Source organism: Mytilus californianus, unplaced genomic scaffold (genome assembly GCF_021869535.1).
Source record: "Mytilus californianus isolate M0D057914Y unplaced genomic scaffold, xbMytCali1.0.p SCAF_1, whole genome shotgun sequence".
NCBI classification, from domain to species: Eukaryota; Metazoa; Mollusca; class Bivalvia; order Mytilida; family Mytilidae; genus Mytilus; species Mytilus californianus.
This window is the reverse complement of record NW_026262581.1, coordinates 114902628-114919346: the sequence shown is the minus strand read 5'-3', so window position 1 is coordinate 114919346 and position 16719 is coordinate 114902628. Positions and strand designations below refer to the sequence as shown.

The following is a 16719-nucleotide window of genomic DNA, read 5'->3' as shown; positions in this document are numbered from 1 at the left end:
TGTAAGACTCTGATTCAAAGAGAACCGCCTCGGTGGTCTTGTGGTAGCATGTTCGCCTCGAGTGCGGAGGTCGTGGGTTCGAACCCCGGCCTGGTCAAAGCAAATACTTTAAAATTGGCATTTGCTGCTTCTCCGCTAAGCACGCGGCATTAAGGAGTATGCGTAAGACTGGTCGGCTCAGAATCAGAATAACGTGTCCGGGTAAACATAAACATTCGTCCTGAATATGCGTATTAATTGGACATTAAGCAGCCATCCACCATCATCATCCGATTCAAAGAAGAAGTTCTGTAAAAATGACACCATTAAGAGGCTTGTTTTTTTATTGGCAGCATATGTTCGTTTTATTCAAGAACATGTTTTCAAAAGACAGTTCGCATTCCAAAGGAACCAACACTGCTCCACTTCTATGGTTTGTTCTATATTTGTGTGAGGCAGAATTCATAATGGTATTTTCACGAGAATGAAAAGATGCTTCAGTTATCCTTTGACTTCACTTTTCCCTTTATATATGGATGATGTTTTCTCAATGAATAATCCGACGTTTGGTGGCTATGTTTATCGCACCTTTCCCATTGACTTTAAATTATAGTTAGGTCAACTTCATATATTGACTTGCATAACAAAATTGGCAGTAAGGGTCAGTTGAGAACTTGACGACAAAGAGATTACTAATATTTCAATTTATCCTTTTTCATTTTCATTTTCATTTTCATTTTTTTTATATGTATCAATAGTAGAGCAGCACCAGCCACTTGTATTTGAATACATATCTCAATGTTGATTAAAACGTTATTCCAGGGCACGAGTTTCTTCTTATGATTTCCTTGATAGAGGAGAGTTTGTCCTTACACGAAAGCTGCCGAGCCAAGTGTTCGTAAAAGGCAAAGGGCCATTCCATTTAATATCTGAAAAGGGGGATGGATGGTTACCTTGTCAAAGACCCCCTAAGAAAATTTTCACACAAGTTTCAATCCCTCATGCAGATGCTAGGTTTTAAATCCCTCAGATGCCAAATCGTGCCCAAGAACTTAGACCCATCAGAAACAAAAAATGGGCCGGTCCCCCATCAAAATTACTTTTAAAACCCCGCCCCAGACCCCCCCCCCCCCCCCCCAACTTTTTCAGATGTTAAATGGAATGTTCCAAAGTTCACCATCATGATAAGGGAGAACGGTATGGAATACTAAGTATCTGTGTCAAAGATGGCCAAGGATTTGTTTCGATTGTTGTATCCACAATTCTCTCCTCCTTTCCTAGTTTATGACATATTATCGAATGATCGCTTGTTATGGGCAACATGAATTGATTACATAGATCAGGAGCTGCTTAGATTTCAAGAGCACCTGAGTGCAACTCCTGTGTTGCTCTTTGTTTTCTTTGTAATGTTTTGTAGACTTTTGATTGCCTGTTCGTTCTTTTCTTTTTGTCATGGTCTTTTATGTTTTTTTCTATTAATATTTTGTTATTGTCCCTTTGTATCGATATATTACATATATATGTTTGTGATATACCTAATTTTCTTGATACTATACTTAACTTCAGTAAACAGCTATTAAAAATGAATTTCCTCAGCTGAAAAGAACCACTGCGAATCTTTCATACAACGTCGATAGTGGTGAGGCAAATGTCTAATATATTTAAATTTGTTAGTATTTATTTTTCTAGAAAGAAAGATCGACGAAGCTGTTTGTGAATAATGAGGAATAAAAAAGTGACCTAAACTTCAAGGTGTCATAAAAAATATAAATTGGTCAATTTCGGAAGAAATTGATTCGAATGACCTAAATTGGTGATTGGTTGTCAATTTCATGACTCCCGCCAAAGCTCTCCGGATCCAGTATCCATGCACCTTGGCATAAACTTTAACATCAAAAGAATCTGTACAACGACTTTTTAGAGGTGATCGTGGTTGAATATTGTTTTGTCAGTACCTCAGCGTCATAAAGGGAGATGGAGACAACAAAAAAACCAACCGTGGCACAGTACTAAAAATTTCAAGATAGATATCATGATTCCAACTGAATACAGTCAAAATTAATGCTATATATACGTAAAGTTATTTATGTCTGAAGATTCCTTCATGTCGATTATAATTTTCATCCGTCTGTAAAGAATGTAATCTTTCCTGATAAATAATCTAGTTGATTTATTTTCAATTTGTATAAATACTATCCTAAGGATCATGGAGTAGTCCGGACTCATCATAGTCCAGTTCGTCAGTAGAACCGGGGCCGCGTTAGTTTTGCTATGTAGGATGTGCGTATAATTACGCAGACACGTCCGTTCAGAATAGGGATGTTCAATCCTATTCCTCGTTTAGGGAGAGTGCCATGCACACTCTCTTTAAAAATAAGGAGATGTGGTATGATTATTATTTGACTACTATATATTCACTAGAGTTCAAATAATTCGATATATGCACGCTCTCCGCACGTTGAATAGTCACGGTTGCGAATGCTCTTTGATGGGTGCGTAGGTAGGCTGTCGCCGGACATTAATTTATTTCCTTTTCGACATACTCTTTTTCCAGGTGCATTAAATATTTCACCCCGGTCTTCCCATTTTGAAGAACCTGCTTACTTCATTTATTGTTGATTTGTTCTCGTCCTGAATATGCATGAAAGCAACAATCAATCATGTTCAATCAGTCTGCCCAGTGGCGGATCCAGGAAGAGGGGTGGGGGGGGGGGGGGGTTTGACGATCAATGCATTTGAATGGGGACATACAGTTGGAACCCCCCTCCTTTATCCTGGGTTAGGACCCCCCTTTTTTATAAATGGCTGGATCCGCCCCTGCTTCCCCCCCATATTTTACTTAGACACGAATTATCGTTAGTAATATTAGGCGATAACTACAACACTGATCATCCATGGACACTTGAGAACAAGGATTTGTATAGTTCTCACTATACAAATCCTTGTTGAGAACATAAAGCCCAAACCTCAAATGAAGATATCAATGATAGTTGTAATATATCATATTACAGAATCATTGCAAAGCAACTGATTATGGATTATGATGTGACACGCCGTGTGATGTGATTCTATAAAAGTTATGATCTTCAAAGTTTTATAATATTCCCGCTTAAAACTTTGAAATCTGAAAAACGGAAATGGGCTGCGCAACAACATATGCGCATATGCCTGCTTGGCCAAACGAAGAGGACGCATTGGAAAGGTTTGTTATTTCACTTATTTTCATATAGCATACACAATGATACTAACGCAGACATAGTTGGTCTGGCTCAAAATGAACAAAGAAAACAATTTGTATCAGTTTTAGATGGTAAATGTGCAGTAATTCTTCAAAATTAAATCAATTCACCGATTTCATTGTCTGCCCTAAATCGATCCATGAGCTGCGGCGTCGGTGTCATTTGACTTGTTGTAACAGGCTGTTGTTGGCTGCATATCAGATAATGTAAAATGTTAATATAGACGTAATTTATTCTCATCGTTGAAAAATTACGAGGTAGATATAGCGAAACTGGTGACGATTTAATTTTCAGTTGTAGTCCGAAACCGGAAACTGGTTCAAATTTTTTGTTTACATCTGTAAAGAGCAGGACGTAGGCTAATTCCATATGATATTGCAGTCATAATTTTTAACTGTATCCTTTTCCCCACTTTCTTACAAGTTTAGCTTGACTAAGTGGCAAAACAATTTACATCAGGTAATATAATGACAATGGACATGATGAATTAGTTTTGCTGGGTATCAATTCTTAAATCCTTGCAATTTACTTGCTTAAAAATTGGATGGACAAGTCATATTTCAGTATCTTGAACTTGAGATTGAAATGCCATTTTTCTTTTCCATGTTTCAATATCATTTCACATACTCCTGTGGGTGAAAGACTATGATTTTCCATCTTGGGAATGAATCTGTGCTGTTGGCATTAATAGTTTTTATACGACCGCAAAAAAATTTTTGTGGTCGTATATTGGTATGACGGCGTCGTCGTCGTCCGAAGACACATTGGTTTTCGCACTCTAACTTTAGTTTAAGTGAATGGATCTCTATGAAATTTTACCACAAGGTTCAATACCACAAAAGGAAGGTTGGGATTGATTTTGGGGGTTATGGTACCAACAGTAAAGGAATTAGGGGCCAAAAATAAGCATTTTTGTAACTTCCAAACATAACTTGTGTGTTAGTGTATGGATCTCTCTGACATTGTACAACAAGGTTCCATATCACAAAAGGAATGCTGGGATTGATTTTGGGGGTAATTGCCTCAAAATTTTAGGAATTAGGGGCCAAAAAAGGGGCAAAAAACAAGCATTTTTCTAGTTTCATGACAATAACTTGTGTGTAAGTGTATGGATCTTTCTGAAATTGTACTACAAGGTTTCATATCACAAAGGGAAAGCTGGGTTTGAGTTTGGGGGTAATTGCCCTAAATGTTTAGGAATTTGGGGCCAAAAAGGGTAAAAAAAACGCATTTTTCTAGTTTCCAGACAATAATTTGTGTTCAAGTGTATGGATCTCTCTGAAATTGTACTGCAAGGTACCATACCACAAAGGGAAGGCTGGGATTGAGTTTGGGGGTGATGAATCATAAGGGGGTTCAAAAAATTTGGGGGGGGATTTTTTTTTTTTTTCCTTTTTTTTTCTTTTTTTCCTTTTTTTTTTCTTTTAAAATTTTCCATTTTAAGTTGGTTATTTCTGATTTATATTTAAAAGCAAATAATAATGATATGGTAGGAGATACACACCAAACAGGATGTGTAAATTATTATATAATAAGTATTGTGCAATAGCAAGAAATTTTCAATTGCACAGTATTGCTTAATAGCAAGAAATCTTCAATTGCACAGTATTGCGCAATAGCAAGAAATCTTCAATTGCACAGTATTGCGCAATAGCAAGAAATATCCAATAGCACAATATTGCGCAATAGCAAGAAATTGTCAATTGTACAGTATTGCGCAATAGCAAGAAATATTCAATTGCACAGTATTGTGCAAAAGAAGATACTTCGTATAAATTGCTTATTTCTTGATCAATTTCAATGGGGTTTTATTCTTGAATTCTTGGGGTTCTTTAATATGCTGAATCTAACCATGTATTAAGTTTTTGGATTTTGGGCCCCGTTTTTAAATTGGTCCACATTGAGGTCCAAAATTTAACTTTGTTTGATTTCATCAAAAATTGAATTTTTGGGGTTCTTTGATATGCCGAATCTAACCGTGTATTTAGATTCTTAATTTTTGGTTCCGTTTTCAAATTGGTCTACATTAAGGTCCAAAGGGTCCAAAACTAAACTTAGTTTGATTTTAACAAAAATTTAATTCTTAGGGTTCTTTGATATTCTGAATCTAAACATGTATTTAGATTTTTGATTTTGGGCCCAGTTTTCAAGTTGGTCCAAATCGGGGTCCAAAATTAAACTTTGTTTGATTTCAACAAAAATTGAATGTATGGGGTTCTTTGATATGCTGAATCTAACCATGTACTTAGATTTTTTATTTTTGGGCCCCGTTATCAACTTTGTCCACATTGAGGTCAAAAGGGTCCAAAATTAAACTTTGTTTGATTTCATCAAAAATTGAATTCTTGGGGTTCTTTGATATGCTGAATCTAACCATGTATTTAGATTTTGGATATTGGACCATAATAGGTGAATGTCCAATTTAAAATTTTTAAGTTCTTAGACCACATTCATTCTGTGTCAGAAACCTATGCTGTGTCAAATATTTAATCACAATCCAAATGCAAAGCTGTATCAAGCTTGAATGTTGTGTCCATACTTGCCCCAACTGTTCAGGGTTCGACCTCTGCGGTCGTATCAAGCTGCGCCCTGCGGAGCATTTTATTGTTTTATGAAGTACAAAATGTATTATGACGAACTGAATGGGTTTTTTTTTTGCACTGAATTTTATAACTGGACATATATAGAAATCATCCTTAAATTAGTCTTGCTGTTGCAGCAAATAGATATAAGATGTGGTATGAGTGCAAATGAGACAAAGGCTACATGTATTTCTCGAACCATATATTTCACCAGAAAAGATGTAACTACCTGATATCGTAACTGGCATAATGCAATGAGACAAATAGTCTTTTTGCAAAATACAGTTATTTTTATTTTAAAAAAAATCTCTGTCTACGGTTATTAGCAATTAGAAATATTAGTTGTCTACGGTTATTAGCAATTCTAGTATGACATGCTTCTTTCGCTTTGTAAACAATAGGGTGATTAAATTCTCGATATATCTATACTTAGCGCAAACTCAGAGATACATGTTACATATTAATGGTTGTTACTATTTACCTCCCACGTAAATCCACATGTATCGTAACCTATGTGCAAACACTATGACGATTTCGTTGTGTTTGAATTAAAATTAAAAAAGAAACTACAGACTGCTATTCCTATTCTAATGCATAATAAAAAAAAATTAATGCACAAGACCTTAAAAAATGTACAAAATCAAAATAAAATAAAATTCTGCAAAATTTCGTGAATGATCTTGGCGCATTAATGTCATACGAATGAAAACTCTCAAGCTGAAGGTTTTCCCTTACATATATGCCCTAAATTCGGATAATATCACATTAAAACAGAGTTTTGAGGTAGGTGTTGTTTCACTTTCTATTCTATTGCATTATTTGCACATTTGTGGATTTCAGCAAGTCAACATGGCGGCTCACTCCTTAGTTACGACATGTCAGCTGTGGATTTACGCACGGCAATCTTACCTCCGTTTCAGTTTTTAAATTACCGTATTTGCCCTATTAGAATCGAAATAATTCATGGAAGCCATATATTTGTTGGACATTTACACATGGCCTGGGCCGTGATATTCAAATTTTATCCTGATCGTTTTCCATCAAATCTATGGCTCCCATGAATTATTTCTTAATTAGAAATATTAGTTGTTGGAAAATTTTTCTTTATTCATGAATTCTCAAGTAGCTAGGTAATTAATTTTTAGAATATTATTCACCATGAAACAAGAATTATTACAATACATGTACATACTGTCTATATATTTTGGTAATTATACATTAAAATTAAGAATAATTATTTTAAGTCTGTGTGAAATAACTCACTTTTCTGGACTAAAATGATGCAGTGTGAACAGGAACCAGGACAGACCGATCTGTTATGTTGGGGACCAACTGATGGATATTAATTGTTATCAGCAAAAATATTAGGTGTCAAGGCCCAAATTTTTATAGCCTAGGATACTGGATCCCTGCTAATCAGTTTCCCTGCCTTATTGATAAAACAAAACATTATAAGCTATAATAGCCTGTAGAACAACTACTCTCTGGATTGTAAAAGATTTGATTTCTATACTTTACACCGAGCCAATGTCTTGTCAACTTGGGAATAACTGCAATTGTCATGCACAGATTTTTAAGGTGTTTAGACTTACCATACATAACTGTATAGATAAATTGTATATTTTCTTGATTTTTCCTTTTTTTAGACTTTCCCTTGAAATGGTGTAGGAATTTCATCAGAATGGTGTATGATTTTGATGTCAGAGATTTTTGTCAAAACTTGAAGGCCACTAAACCACCTTATGAATGTCCGGTTAAAGACTGTGGTAAAGTGTATAAAAGTTATTGTGGTATTCAGTTTCATCTATATAATTATGATCATGATAACCCAGAAAATAACAGTCCTACTCCAACTGGTAAGAAACCTGGTAAGAAAAAAGGAAGATGGGGTCATCACAGATCAATGCGAAGATCACCCACTCCACCAGAATTTGTTAAACCAGCTCCAAGACTGGAAACTCTGACCTATGCTGAAGCACAAAGACTGGTGGAAATTGATGTTGATGGTAGGATTCATAGAATAAATATATATGAACCTTTAGAAATAATATCTCAAGATCAGATAGACAACCAGAGTAATAAAGAAAAAGAAGAGAAAGCGGAGAAAGTCCCCAAAGTAACTAAGCAGCATACAGATAAAAACAAAACTAAAAACAAAGAAGCACCAGTCCCAGCCGATGTAAACAATGCTGGTAAATTACCAGAGGCACAGTTTAAGATTGTGGACAATTATATCAAGCCAACAAATCCTAAACCAAGGCCAAACTCATATTATCGTTATATTGAAAAATCTACAGATGAGTTGGATGATGAAGTTGAGTATGATATGGATGAAGAGGTGAGTAAACTGTCCAGACAAGGAAATTCACTAAGTATCATGTTTTTTACAATTTTTATTAGTTAATGCGATCTTTTAATTAGTACACATGTGCAATGGTGAAGATGTAGATACTAAATGTGATTTTCATGAAATAATATTTTAGAATCAAGAAAAATATATCTGTTTCTATATATCTTCTTTCACTGATCTGTACCTATAATTTATGATATTGTCTACCATATCATATTTTACTGACCATTTACCAGGTTCTGAACAACTACATCTGCATCAAGCTACATTAATTATCTCCCTTTAAAATTTGTTAATGAAATTTCAGTTTCTCACTTATCAAGCTACATGTACATGTACATGTATACTAGCCCAAACTTTACAACAAATAAACCAAATCTGTCTATAAACAGTCTTAAAACAGAAGGAAATATGTTGATACCTGATGATGAAGGTGACATATGTCAATCACACAGAGATTCGTATGATATTTTTTTTAGCATTTAAAATTCAGCAGTATTGTTGCATGCTGAAGTCAATTACACATTGATGATTGGTAATTACCTTTGTATTACAACTGGTTTTGATGAATACATTTGGTAAAATTAATCAAAAACCTTGTAGTCCTTTATTGTATCAAGTTATTAGACAGCAACCTACATTTGTACCAGTAATTAATTAGGCCGAGAAAAAAAAATCTGTGTTTCCGGTAACCCTATTTTTTAGCCCCGACCCTAATTTTTTTATTGGATCTTCAAAAAAAATTTTTTAAAAATGGTATCAACCGACCCTGTTTTTGACACAGGCTTCTGTTAATCGACATAACTATTTATCTAACTTGCTTCTACTGGCACAGAAAGCCAGTAAAACATTTTATTTATGTCAAAAGGTTTTCCATATAGGTTAAAATCCAAGAAATTTGCACAGCAGGTGCTTCAAAACATTGCAAATGGGCGCACTTCCGTATTTGAAACTAATTACGGACCCGGACTTGGAAAAACCATGATAATTTTCCGGATTTCGTTTACAATGTAAAAAAAAATAATAATAATCCGACCTACCGACCCTATTTTTCAAAATGATGTTACCGGAAACACAGATTATTTTTTTTTAGGCCTTACACAAGATATAAAAGAGCTATTATATATACATGTACATACATGTATTTATGGGTTAAAAAAAAAGATCAATTTTAAACAATATCATCAATTTCCTATCTTGATGTTGTAAGTCAAAAATAAGCATTTGATAAAATCTTTTTATATATCTTTATCAGTAACTTTATTGTTAGGGACATAGAAATACTGGGTGTCCGTCCGGTCTTGTTAGCGCTCTCACATGTACAATTATTGCCAGATTTTTATGAAACTTATATCATAGGTTTATATCAGCAATGTCTTGAATAGGTTTGAAAATCAGTGCTGATCAATTATTTTTAAAAGAGTTATGCCCCTTGGAAACATTAATTATATGGCAAAATTGCATTGTTATCGCTTTCATGTGTACATTTCTTGTCAGAATTTTCTGAAACTTTATTCATAAGTTTATATCAGCAATGAGTTTGAAAATCAGTGCTGATCAAAATTTTTAAAAGAGTTATGCCCCTTGGAAATATTGATTATACGGAAAATTGCATTGTTAGCGCTTTCATAAGTTCTTGTCAGAATTTTATGAATCTTGTATCATAGGTTTATATCAGCAGTGTCTTTGATACTTTCGAAAATAAGTTCTGATCAAATATTTTTAACAAGTTATGCTCCTTGGAAATATTAATTATAATGGAAATCACATTGCATTTGTTCTGAAGCCTTCATTTCTCTAAGATATTAAGATAAAGTCTTATAGAACAAAAAAAGTGCTTTTTGTCGAGCCTTCAACTTTTGTGGAAAAAGAGAGACATAGCGATCCTACATTCTGTCGTCGGCGGCATCCACAAATATTCACTCTGTGGTTAAAGTTTTTGAAATTTTAATAACTTTCTTAAACTATCCTGGATTTCTACCAAACTTGGACAGAAGCTTGTTTATGATCATAAGATAATATTCAAAAGTAAATTTTGTAAAAAAAAAATTACATTTTTTCCGTATTTTACTTATTAATGGACTTAGTTTTTCTGCCAGAAACATTACATTCACTCTGTGGTTTAAGTTTTTGAAATTTTAATAACTTTCTTAAACTATTCTGGATTTCTACCAAACTTGGAAAGAAGCTTGTTTATGACCATAAGATAGTATCCAGAAGTAAATTTTGTAAAAAAAAAATTCCATTTTTTCTGTATTTTACTTATAAATGGACTTAGTTTTTCTGCCAGGAAACATTACATTCACTCTGTGGTTAAAGTTTTTGAAATTTTAATAACTTTCTTAAACTATCCTGGATTTGTACCAAACTTGGACAGAAGCTTGTTTATGATTAAAAGCTATAGTATCTAGAAGGAAATTTTGTTAAAATTTTGTTCCATTTTTTCCGTATTTTACTTATAAATGGACTTAGTTTTTCTTACAGTTAACATTACACACAGTCTGCAGTTTAACATGTTTAAGTTTTTAAAACATTTATTAGATATATCGATTCATAAACTATCCTGGATTTTTACCAAACTTCGACAGAAGCTACTTACAATCAAAAGATAGTATAGAGAGGAATATTTTTATTAATTTTTTTCCTCATTTTTGTTGAGCCTGCGATTAACAGCAAAAGTAGGCGAGACACTGGGTTCCGCGGAACCCTTACGAATTTTTAAGTTAATGCTCTTGTAAAAACGGCCGTTGTAGTGCATATTTCGGCACTTTTTTACATCGGTTATTAGATGTACTGCAACTGTTTCCAATAAGTGTTTATATCGGTTATCAGATGTACCTGCTGCCAATTTCCGGTACTGGTTTACAGATTAATTATAAACAAACCAAAGCGGCGATCTACACGTGGCCTACTAAATTTGTTCATAGAGCCATCCCTGGCAAACAATCCGCAATTGAACCCGACAATGGAGCAAACGAATACTGTAACAGCCGAGAAAGTGATTCAGATGATGAAATGGATAGTGAAGATGACTTTAAAAAGAACAATCAGAAGACCTGAACTGGTCCTTCATTGTTAATTTGCCTGTGGGTGCGAAGAATAAAACTAATATTAATAAAGTTATTTTTCGATAAAATATGTTATTAATTTTATTTCTGGATAAAATTGACAGATTTTGTAGGACTGACAAATAATCATGCTTTGTCGGTCCCATGACCGACGGGTCAAAATAAGTTTTCGCGAACTCTGAGCAAGAGAGATTTTTAACTGAATCACCTTATGGGTACTGTGATTTTCACATTAAAATTGCAATGTTTAATCCAAAAAGACATACAAACCATATGTAAATAATACTGAAATATTACTGGAAAGTAAGAACATCAAAATAGCTATAGAATATTAATATTTATTTCAGGATCATGCATGGTTGGAACTGTTGAACAAAAAAAGAGAATCAGATGGACTTACTCTGGTAAATCAAGCAGATTTTGAACTTTTAATGGACAGATTTGAAAAAGAAGCTTTTTTCCAGAGTCAGTCCTCAGGAAAGGATATTGGCCCTCCTATTGATGAAGATGCTGTTTGTAGTATTTGTATGGATGGTGAATGTCAAAATAGCAATGTGATTTTATTTTGTGACATGTGTAACTTGGCTGTGCACCAGGAATGTTATGGTGTTCCATATATTCCTGAAGGACAATGGTTGTGTCGTCGGTGTCTTCAGTCTCCCTCACGAGCAGTTGATTGTTGTCTATGCCCAAATAAGGGTGGTGCTTTCAAACAAACTGATGACGGAAAATGGGCTCATGTGGTATGTGCATTATGGATACCTGAAGTAGGGTTTGCAAACACAGTATTTTTAGAACCCATAGATAGTATGGAGAGAATTCCTCCTGCACGATGGAGGTTATCATGTTATATTTGTAAACAGAGAGGGACAGGAGCATGCATTCAGTGCCACAAAACAAACTGTTACACTGCATTTCATGTGACTTGTGCTCAACAGGCAGGACTTTATATGAAAATAGAACCTGTCAAAGAGCCTAGTGGTTTAACTGTGACAGTTCGTAAAACAGCCTATTGTGATGTTCATGCTCCAGCTGACTCAGATTGTACACCTATGTTAAATGACAGTACTACATCAGAGGAGGAAAAATCAGCAGATGCTAAAGAAAAATCTCGATTAAAAATGAGAAAAGCAAGAAAAATCCTAGCTGAGAAAAGAAATGCCATGCCAGTTGTTTCTATTCCAATAATTCCACAGCTCAGGTATGGTTGCATTAAATCTTAATGTAATATAATGTTGATAATTGGTAAAGATTGTCAAACAAAAATAAAAAATGTGCTTCTAGAGTTTCCTGACCAACCCTAATATTGAGCTCTGACCGTAACTTTTTTGAAGAACTGATTACACTGAAAAAAAACAAGCTAAACAGTAAAATAAATTAAGTCATAAACTGTAAATGTCCTTTGTCTTTTTTTATACCCCGGCTGTAGGCGATGGGGGCATTAAGTGTTACCCTTGACTCTCCATCTTTCCGTCCATCCCATTTTCATTGCAAAGCTTAAGCAGGGGCATTCATGTCCTTAGACACTTTCTTCTTTTATTTTTTTTGGTATAACAATGTCAAAATTTCTTAAATGTGTATTCTAGATATGATGTTTGATAGTTTTGCAGCATAAACATGTACATTGTCTTTTTGATTTCAGACTAACAAAAATAGGTGAAATGCTTAACTTGCCAAAGAAGCAACCATTCATAACAAGACTGTTAAGTTATTGGACATTAAAAAGACAGTCTCGGAATGGTGTGCCACTACTTAGGAGATTACAGTCCAATCATATGACCAGAAACAAAGAGCAGGTATATAATGTTAGGAAGTATTTATTGTTTTGTGTTTATTTATAATCATGAAAGAAGTAGAAATGACATTTGCCTAATATACTTCCAATTTTACAGCTGGAAGGCTTGTTCTTTAGGGGATATTGCATATAATTATATATAATGTTGATTCATTTATTTTCGTGGATATTTGATTTCATGGTTTTGCCAAAGTCTTGCTTACAAGCTTAAAAAAGATCTTTACTTCATGGTTCACGTTGAAGCCACGAAATCACTAAAAATTAGTATCCCAAGAATAATAATGAATCCACAGTACCTGTTTAAGATGTATGGATGACTACTTTACCCATTCCAAAGGAAGTTTATACTGGTATAAGTCTGTCTAACACATTTCTGTCACATTTTCACAGCAACTACATTTCATGGGTTCTTGATATATGGCACCAAGCTTCATCTTGTTATTCCATACCATGTGACAATTTTTCAGTTTCATTACTGCTCTACTTGCTCTCTGCTGAAAACTTCTATCTTTAAAATGTTGTGTACAAATGAAATAAAAATCTGTCTACAGAATACATAGAAATTATTCAGAAATTTATGCAGCCCAATAGATTTTAGTTTATTGCTAGCAATCCCCTTTATGAACAATTACATATTTTTCAGACAAAAAATGATAAACAAAGTAATGCTTTGAAAGAACAACTGAAGTACTGGCAAAGGTTAAGACAGGATTTGGAGAAAGCTAGATTGTTGGTGGAATTGATTAGAAAAAGAGAAAAACTTAAAAGAGAACAGGTGATTAGTCTTTTGTATATACAATTTTTGTTATTATACCAGTATTTGTTAAAAATATGTGATATATGTGTAAATCATAGGTTTCTATCAAAAGGTCATCATATCTATGAAGTTTCAAAGTATTTGAACTTTTCTTTTGCATAAAAGGAATACAATTCTGGTCTCACATGTTCAAGGGGAGATAATCAAATTACCATACTACAATATTGCAATATGTGGCAAGAGTCTCATAAGTGCAACAATTCTAAATAGATAGATGAATATTAATATTAATGAAACCTTACACTTACAAGGTGCAGAACACTATGTAAGGATATTAAGGCAGTAATATCAAGATGTGGCAAATGAAAAATGAAGGGGTAGTGTTATGGAAATAGCTTAGATGAGGACAAATAAATCTATAAATTGAGAACAATCCTGACATTTGAACTCGAAAATATAAGCAAAAAAAACTGCATTCATTCCAATCAGATATTTAAAACTAGCTTAGAAGATAATTTTTGTTTTAAATTTTTATGATTTCATATTGATACTTGGGTTTTTGCAGTAAAGTGTTTATTAAGTGGTAGTATTCAGTTGGACAATTCCAGAATCTGAGTATAGAATGAATGCATTCAGTTTAATACAAATGTCCCTGTTATATGCATAGATTTGGCTTTTTATTATCAAATTATTAATTTTTTATCTTCACTGGTTATTAAATTATTCAAAACAAGGTGAACTGTTTACCTAAAATTTCAAAATTTCCATTTTATAGTATTATTTGAAAAAATTTTTTTTTAAATTTTTTAGCTTAAGGTTCAACAACAAGCAATGGAGATGCAGTTACAACCATTTGCTGTATTGTTGCGACATACATTAGATCAGATCCAAGAAATTGATAATTCTGGTTTCTTCTCTGAACCTGTATCGTTAGATGAGGTAAGAACTTGGTTATACATGTGCATTGTAAGCCTCAAAAATACTATAAGAAATTTATGAAATCAGTTGGTTGCTTTGATTAAGCCAATTTAATACAGACATCAATTAAGTGTTGCTGTGAAGAACTTGAAAGTTTTTCTGTATTCAAACCTGTTCTGACAAGATGGGATTAAATGCATACATGTAGATTATTTTCAACATTTTCTTTTTAATATGATACTATGGGTTTTTCAATATATCATTTTTGTCCTACCTTGACAAAAAAAACGAGACATAAGTATGCTGTTTCCGGCGGCAGCGTCAACAATGTATTTGTGATTAGGTCTAGTTTATGGCGAACAACTAGCGGTAGGTCAATGATATTTGGTATGCAGTTGTATTAGCATTGGCGCATCTCATTACCATAGAGATTATTTGGCCCCACCCTCTCAGTCACGGGTCTATTGACTTTGAAACTTAGCTTAGTTTACATGTATTAGTTTGTGATTAGGTCAGTTTCTGAGGAACAACTAGTGGTAGGTAAATGATATTTGGTATGCAGTTGTATAAGCATTAGAACATCTCATTTCCATGGAGAATACTTGGTCCTTACCCCTCAGTCATGGTCTATTGACTTTGAAACTTTGCTTAAATTACATATAATAGTTTGTGATTAGGTCAGTTTAAGATGAACCACTTATGTTAAATCAATGATATTTTGTAGGCAAATATACAAATGTATTGGGATTTGCAAGTGTCATTTCCATGGAGATTATATAGCCCCACCCCTCATCATGGTTCATTGACTTTGAAACTTTTACATAGTTTACAAGTATATGTTTGTGTTTAGGTTTGTTTAAAGGCAGCGACTTATGAAAAGTCAATGGTATTTGGTATGCAGTTGTATTAGCAATGGCACATCTCATTTCTATGGAGATTGTTTAGCCCTGTACCTTCAGTCATGGTTCATTGACTTTGAATATTTGCATAACTTGCATGATAATTAAAAGATTGCTATTTTGATATCAACATTTGCATTATCAAAATAACAAATAGGTGAGACACATCTTTGTATTAACAGTTTTGAGAAATGACTATTAGTAATCCTCACATCTTTAATTTTGAAAATCTAATGAGTGGTTGAATTTAATCAAATGTGAATTTTGGTAGAATCTATAACCCTAAAAAATTGTGTATATCTGGGATCAACATATGTTGATATAGTTTGAAAAGTAAAACAAAATCATTCCACAGAAAGAGGTAGAGTAAATGTTTAGTCACTTACAGCCCAATGCAATCATCTTACAACAAAAATAACCAATACACACCAATCAATTCTGAAGGTGCAAAAGTTTACACTTTACAGCACCTATTTTGACACCATATGCATTATTTCAAGTTCAAGTGATACAGTTATACATTATACTAAATGCTTAAATCAAGAACCTTAGTCTTAAAATTGATAACCAGAATTGGGCAGCTACTAGTAGCCAACTTTAATAAGGCTTGCTCTAAATTTTTATGAATTTTCTTTTCAGCACACTCTGAATTGAATTGGAAATGAATAACTATCTATGAAATAATAACCATTTTACAGGTACCAGACTACTTAAACTATATTGATAAACCTATGGATTTTACAACAATGAGAAAGAATATAGACGGCCACTCTTACAAGACCATGGATGAATTTGAGAAAGACTTTGAAACCATTATAAGGAATTGTTGCACCTATAATGCAAAAGACACAGTATTTTATCGCTGTGCAGTTAAACTGAGAGATCAGGTAATACATTTATATCAAATAATAAGAACTGTTTAATTTAGCCACAAAATAGTGTATAGTTTAAGTTCATTACTTACTATCAGGCATTTATATTCAAAGTGGAATGCACACTTAATTCTTATTTGACCTAATAATTGCAGTATATACAAAATTCTTTTAATTTTGCATTAAGATAATTCATCAGTATGGGCAATGATTTAAATACAAGGTCTTTCAAAAAATTACATATTTGAAGGTTCTTCAAA

The 16719-nt window shown here is 33.5% G+C and overlaps 1 protein-coding gene across 5 annotated transcripts in view; it reads left to right on the top strand.

The window, feature by feature from the left end:
* Positions 1–3142: 3142 nt before the first annotated feature.
* LOC127731067 (bromodomain-containing protein 1-like) overlaps positions 3143–16719 on the top strand; it is a 37397-nt gene continuing 23820 nt past the window's right edge. For all 5 annotated transcript variants that reach the window (XR_007995489.1, XR_007995485.1, XM_052239933.1 and 2 more), the window contains exons 1-7: positions 3143–3181; positions 7447–8138; positions 11566–12419; positions 12861–13014; positions 13657–13788; positions 14581–14709; positions 16286–16474. Coding sequence is in view for 3 of the 5 variants with exons in the window: in XM_052239933.1 (XP_052095893.1) it covers positions 7482–8138; positions 11566–12419; positions 12861–13014; positions 13657–13788; positions 14581–14709; positions 16286–16474 (2115 nt within the window). In the remaining 2 variants the exon portion in view is untranslated. The remainder of the gene's footprint in view (positions 3182–7446; positions 8139–11565; positions 12420–12860; positions 13015–13656; positions 13789–14580; positions 14710–16285; positions 16475–16719) is intronic.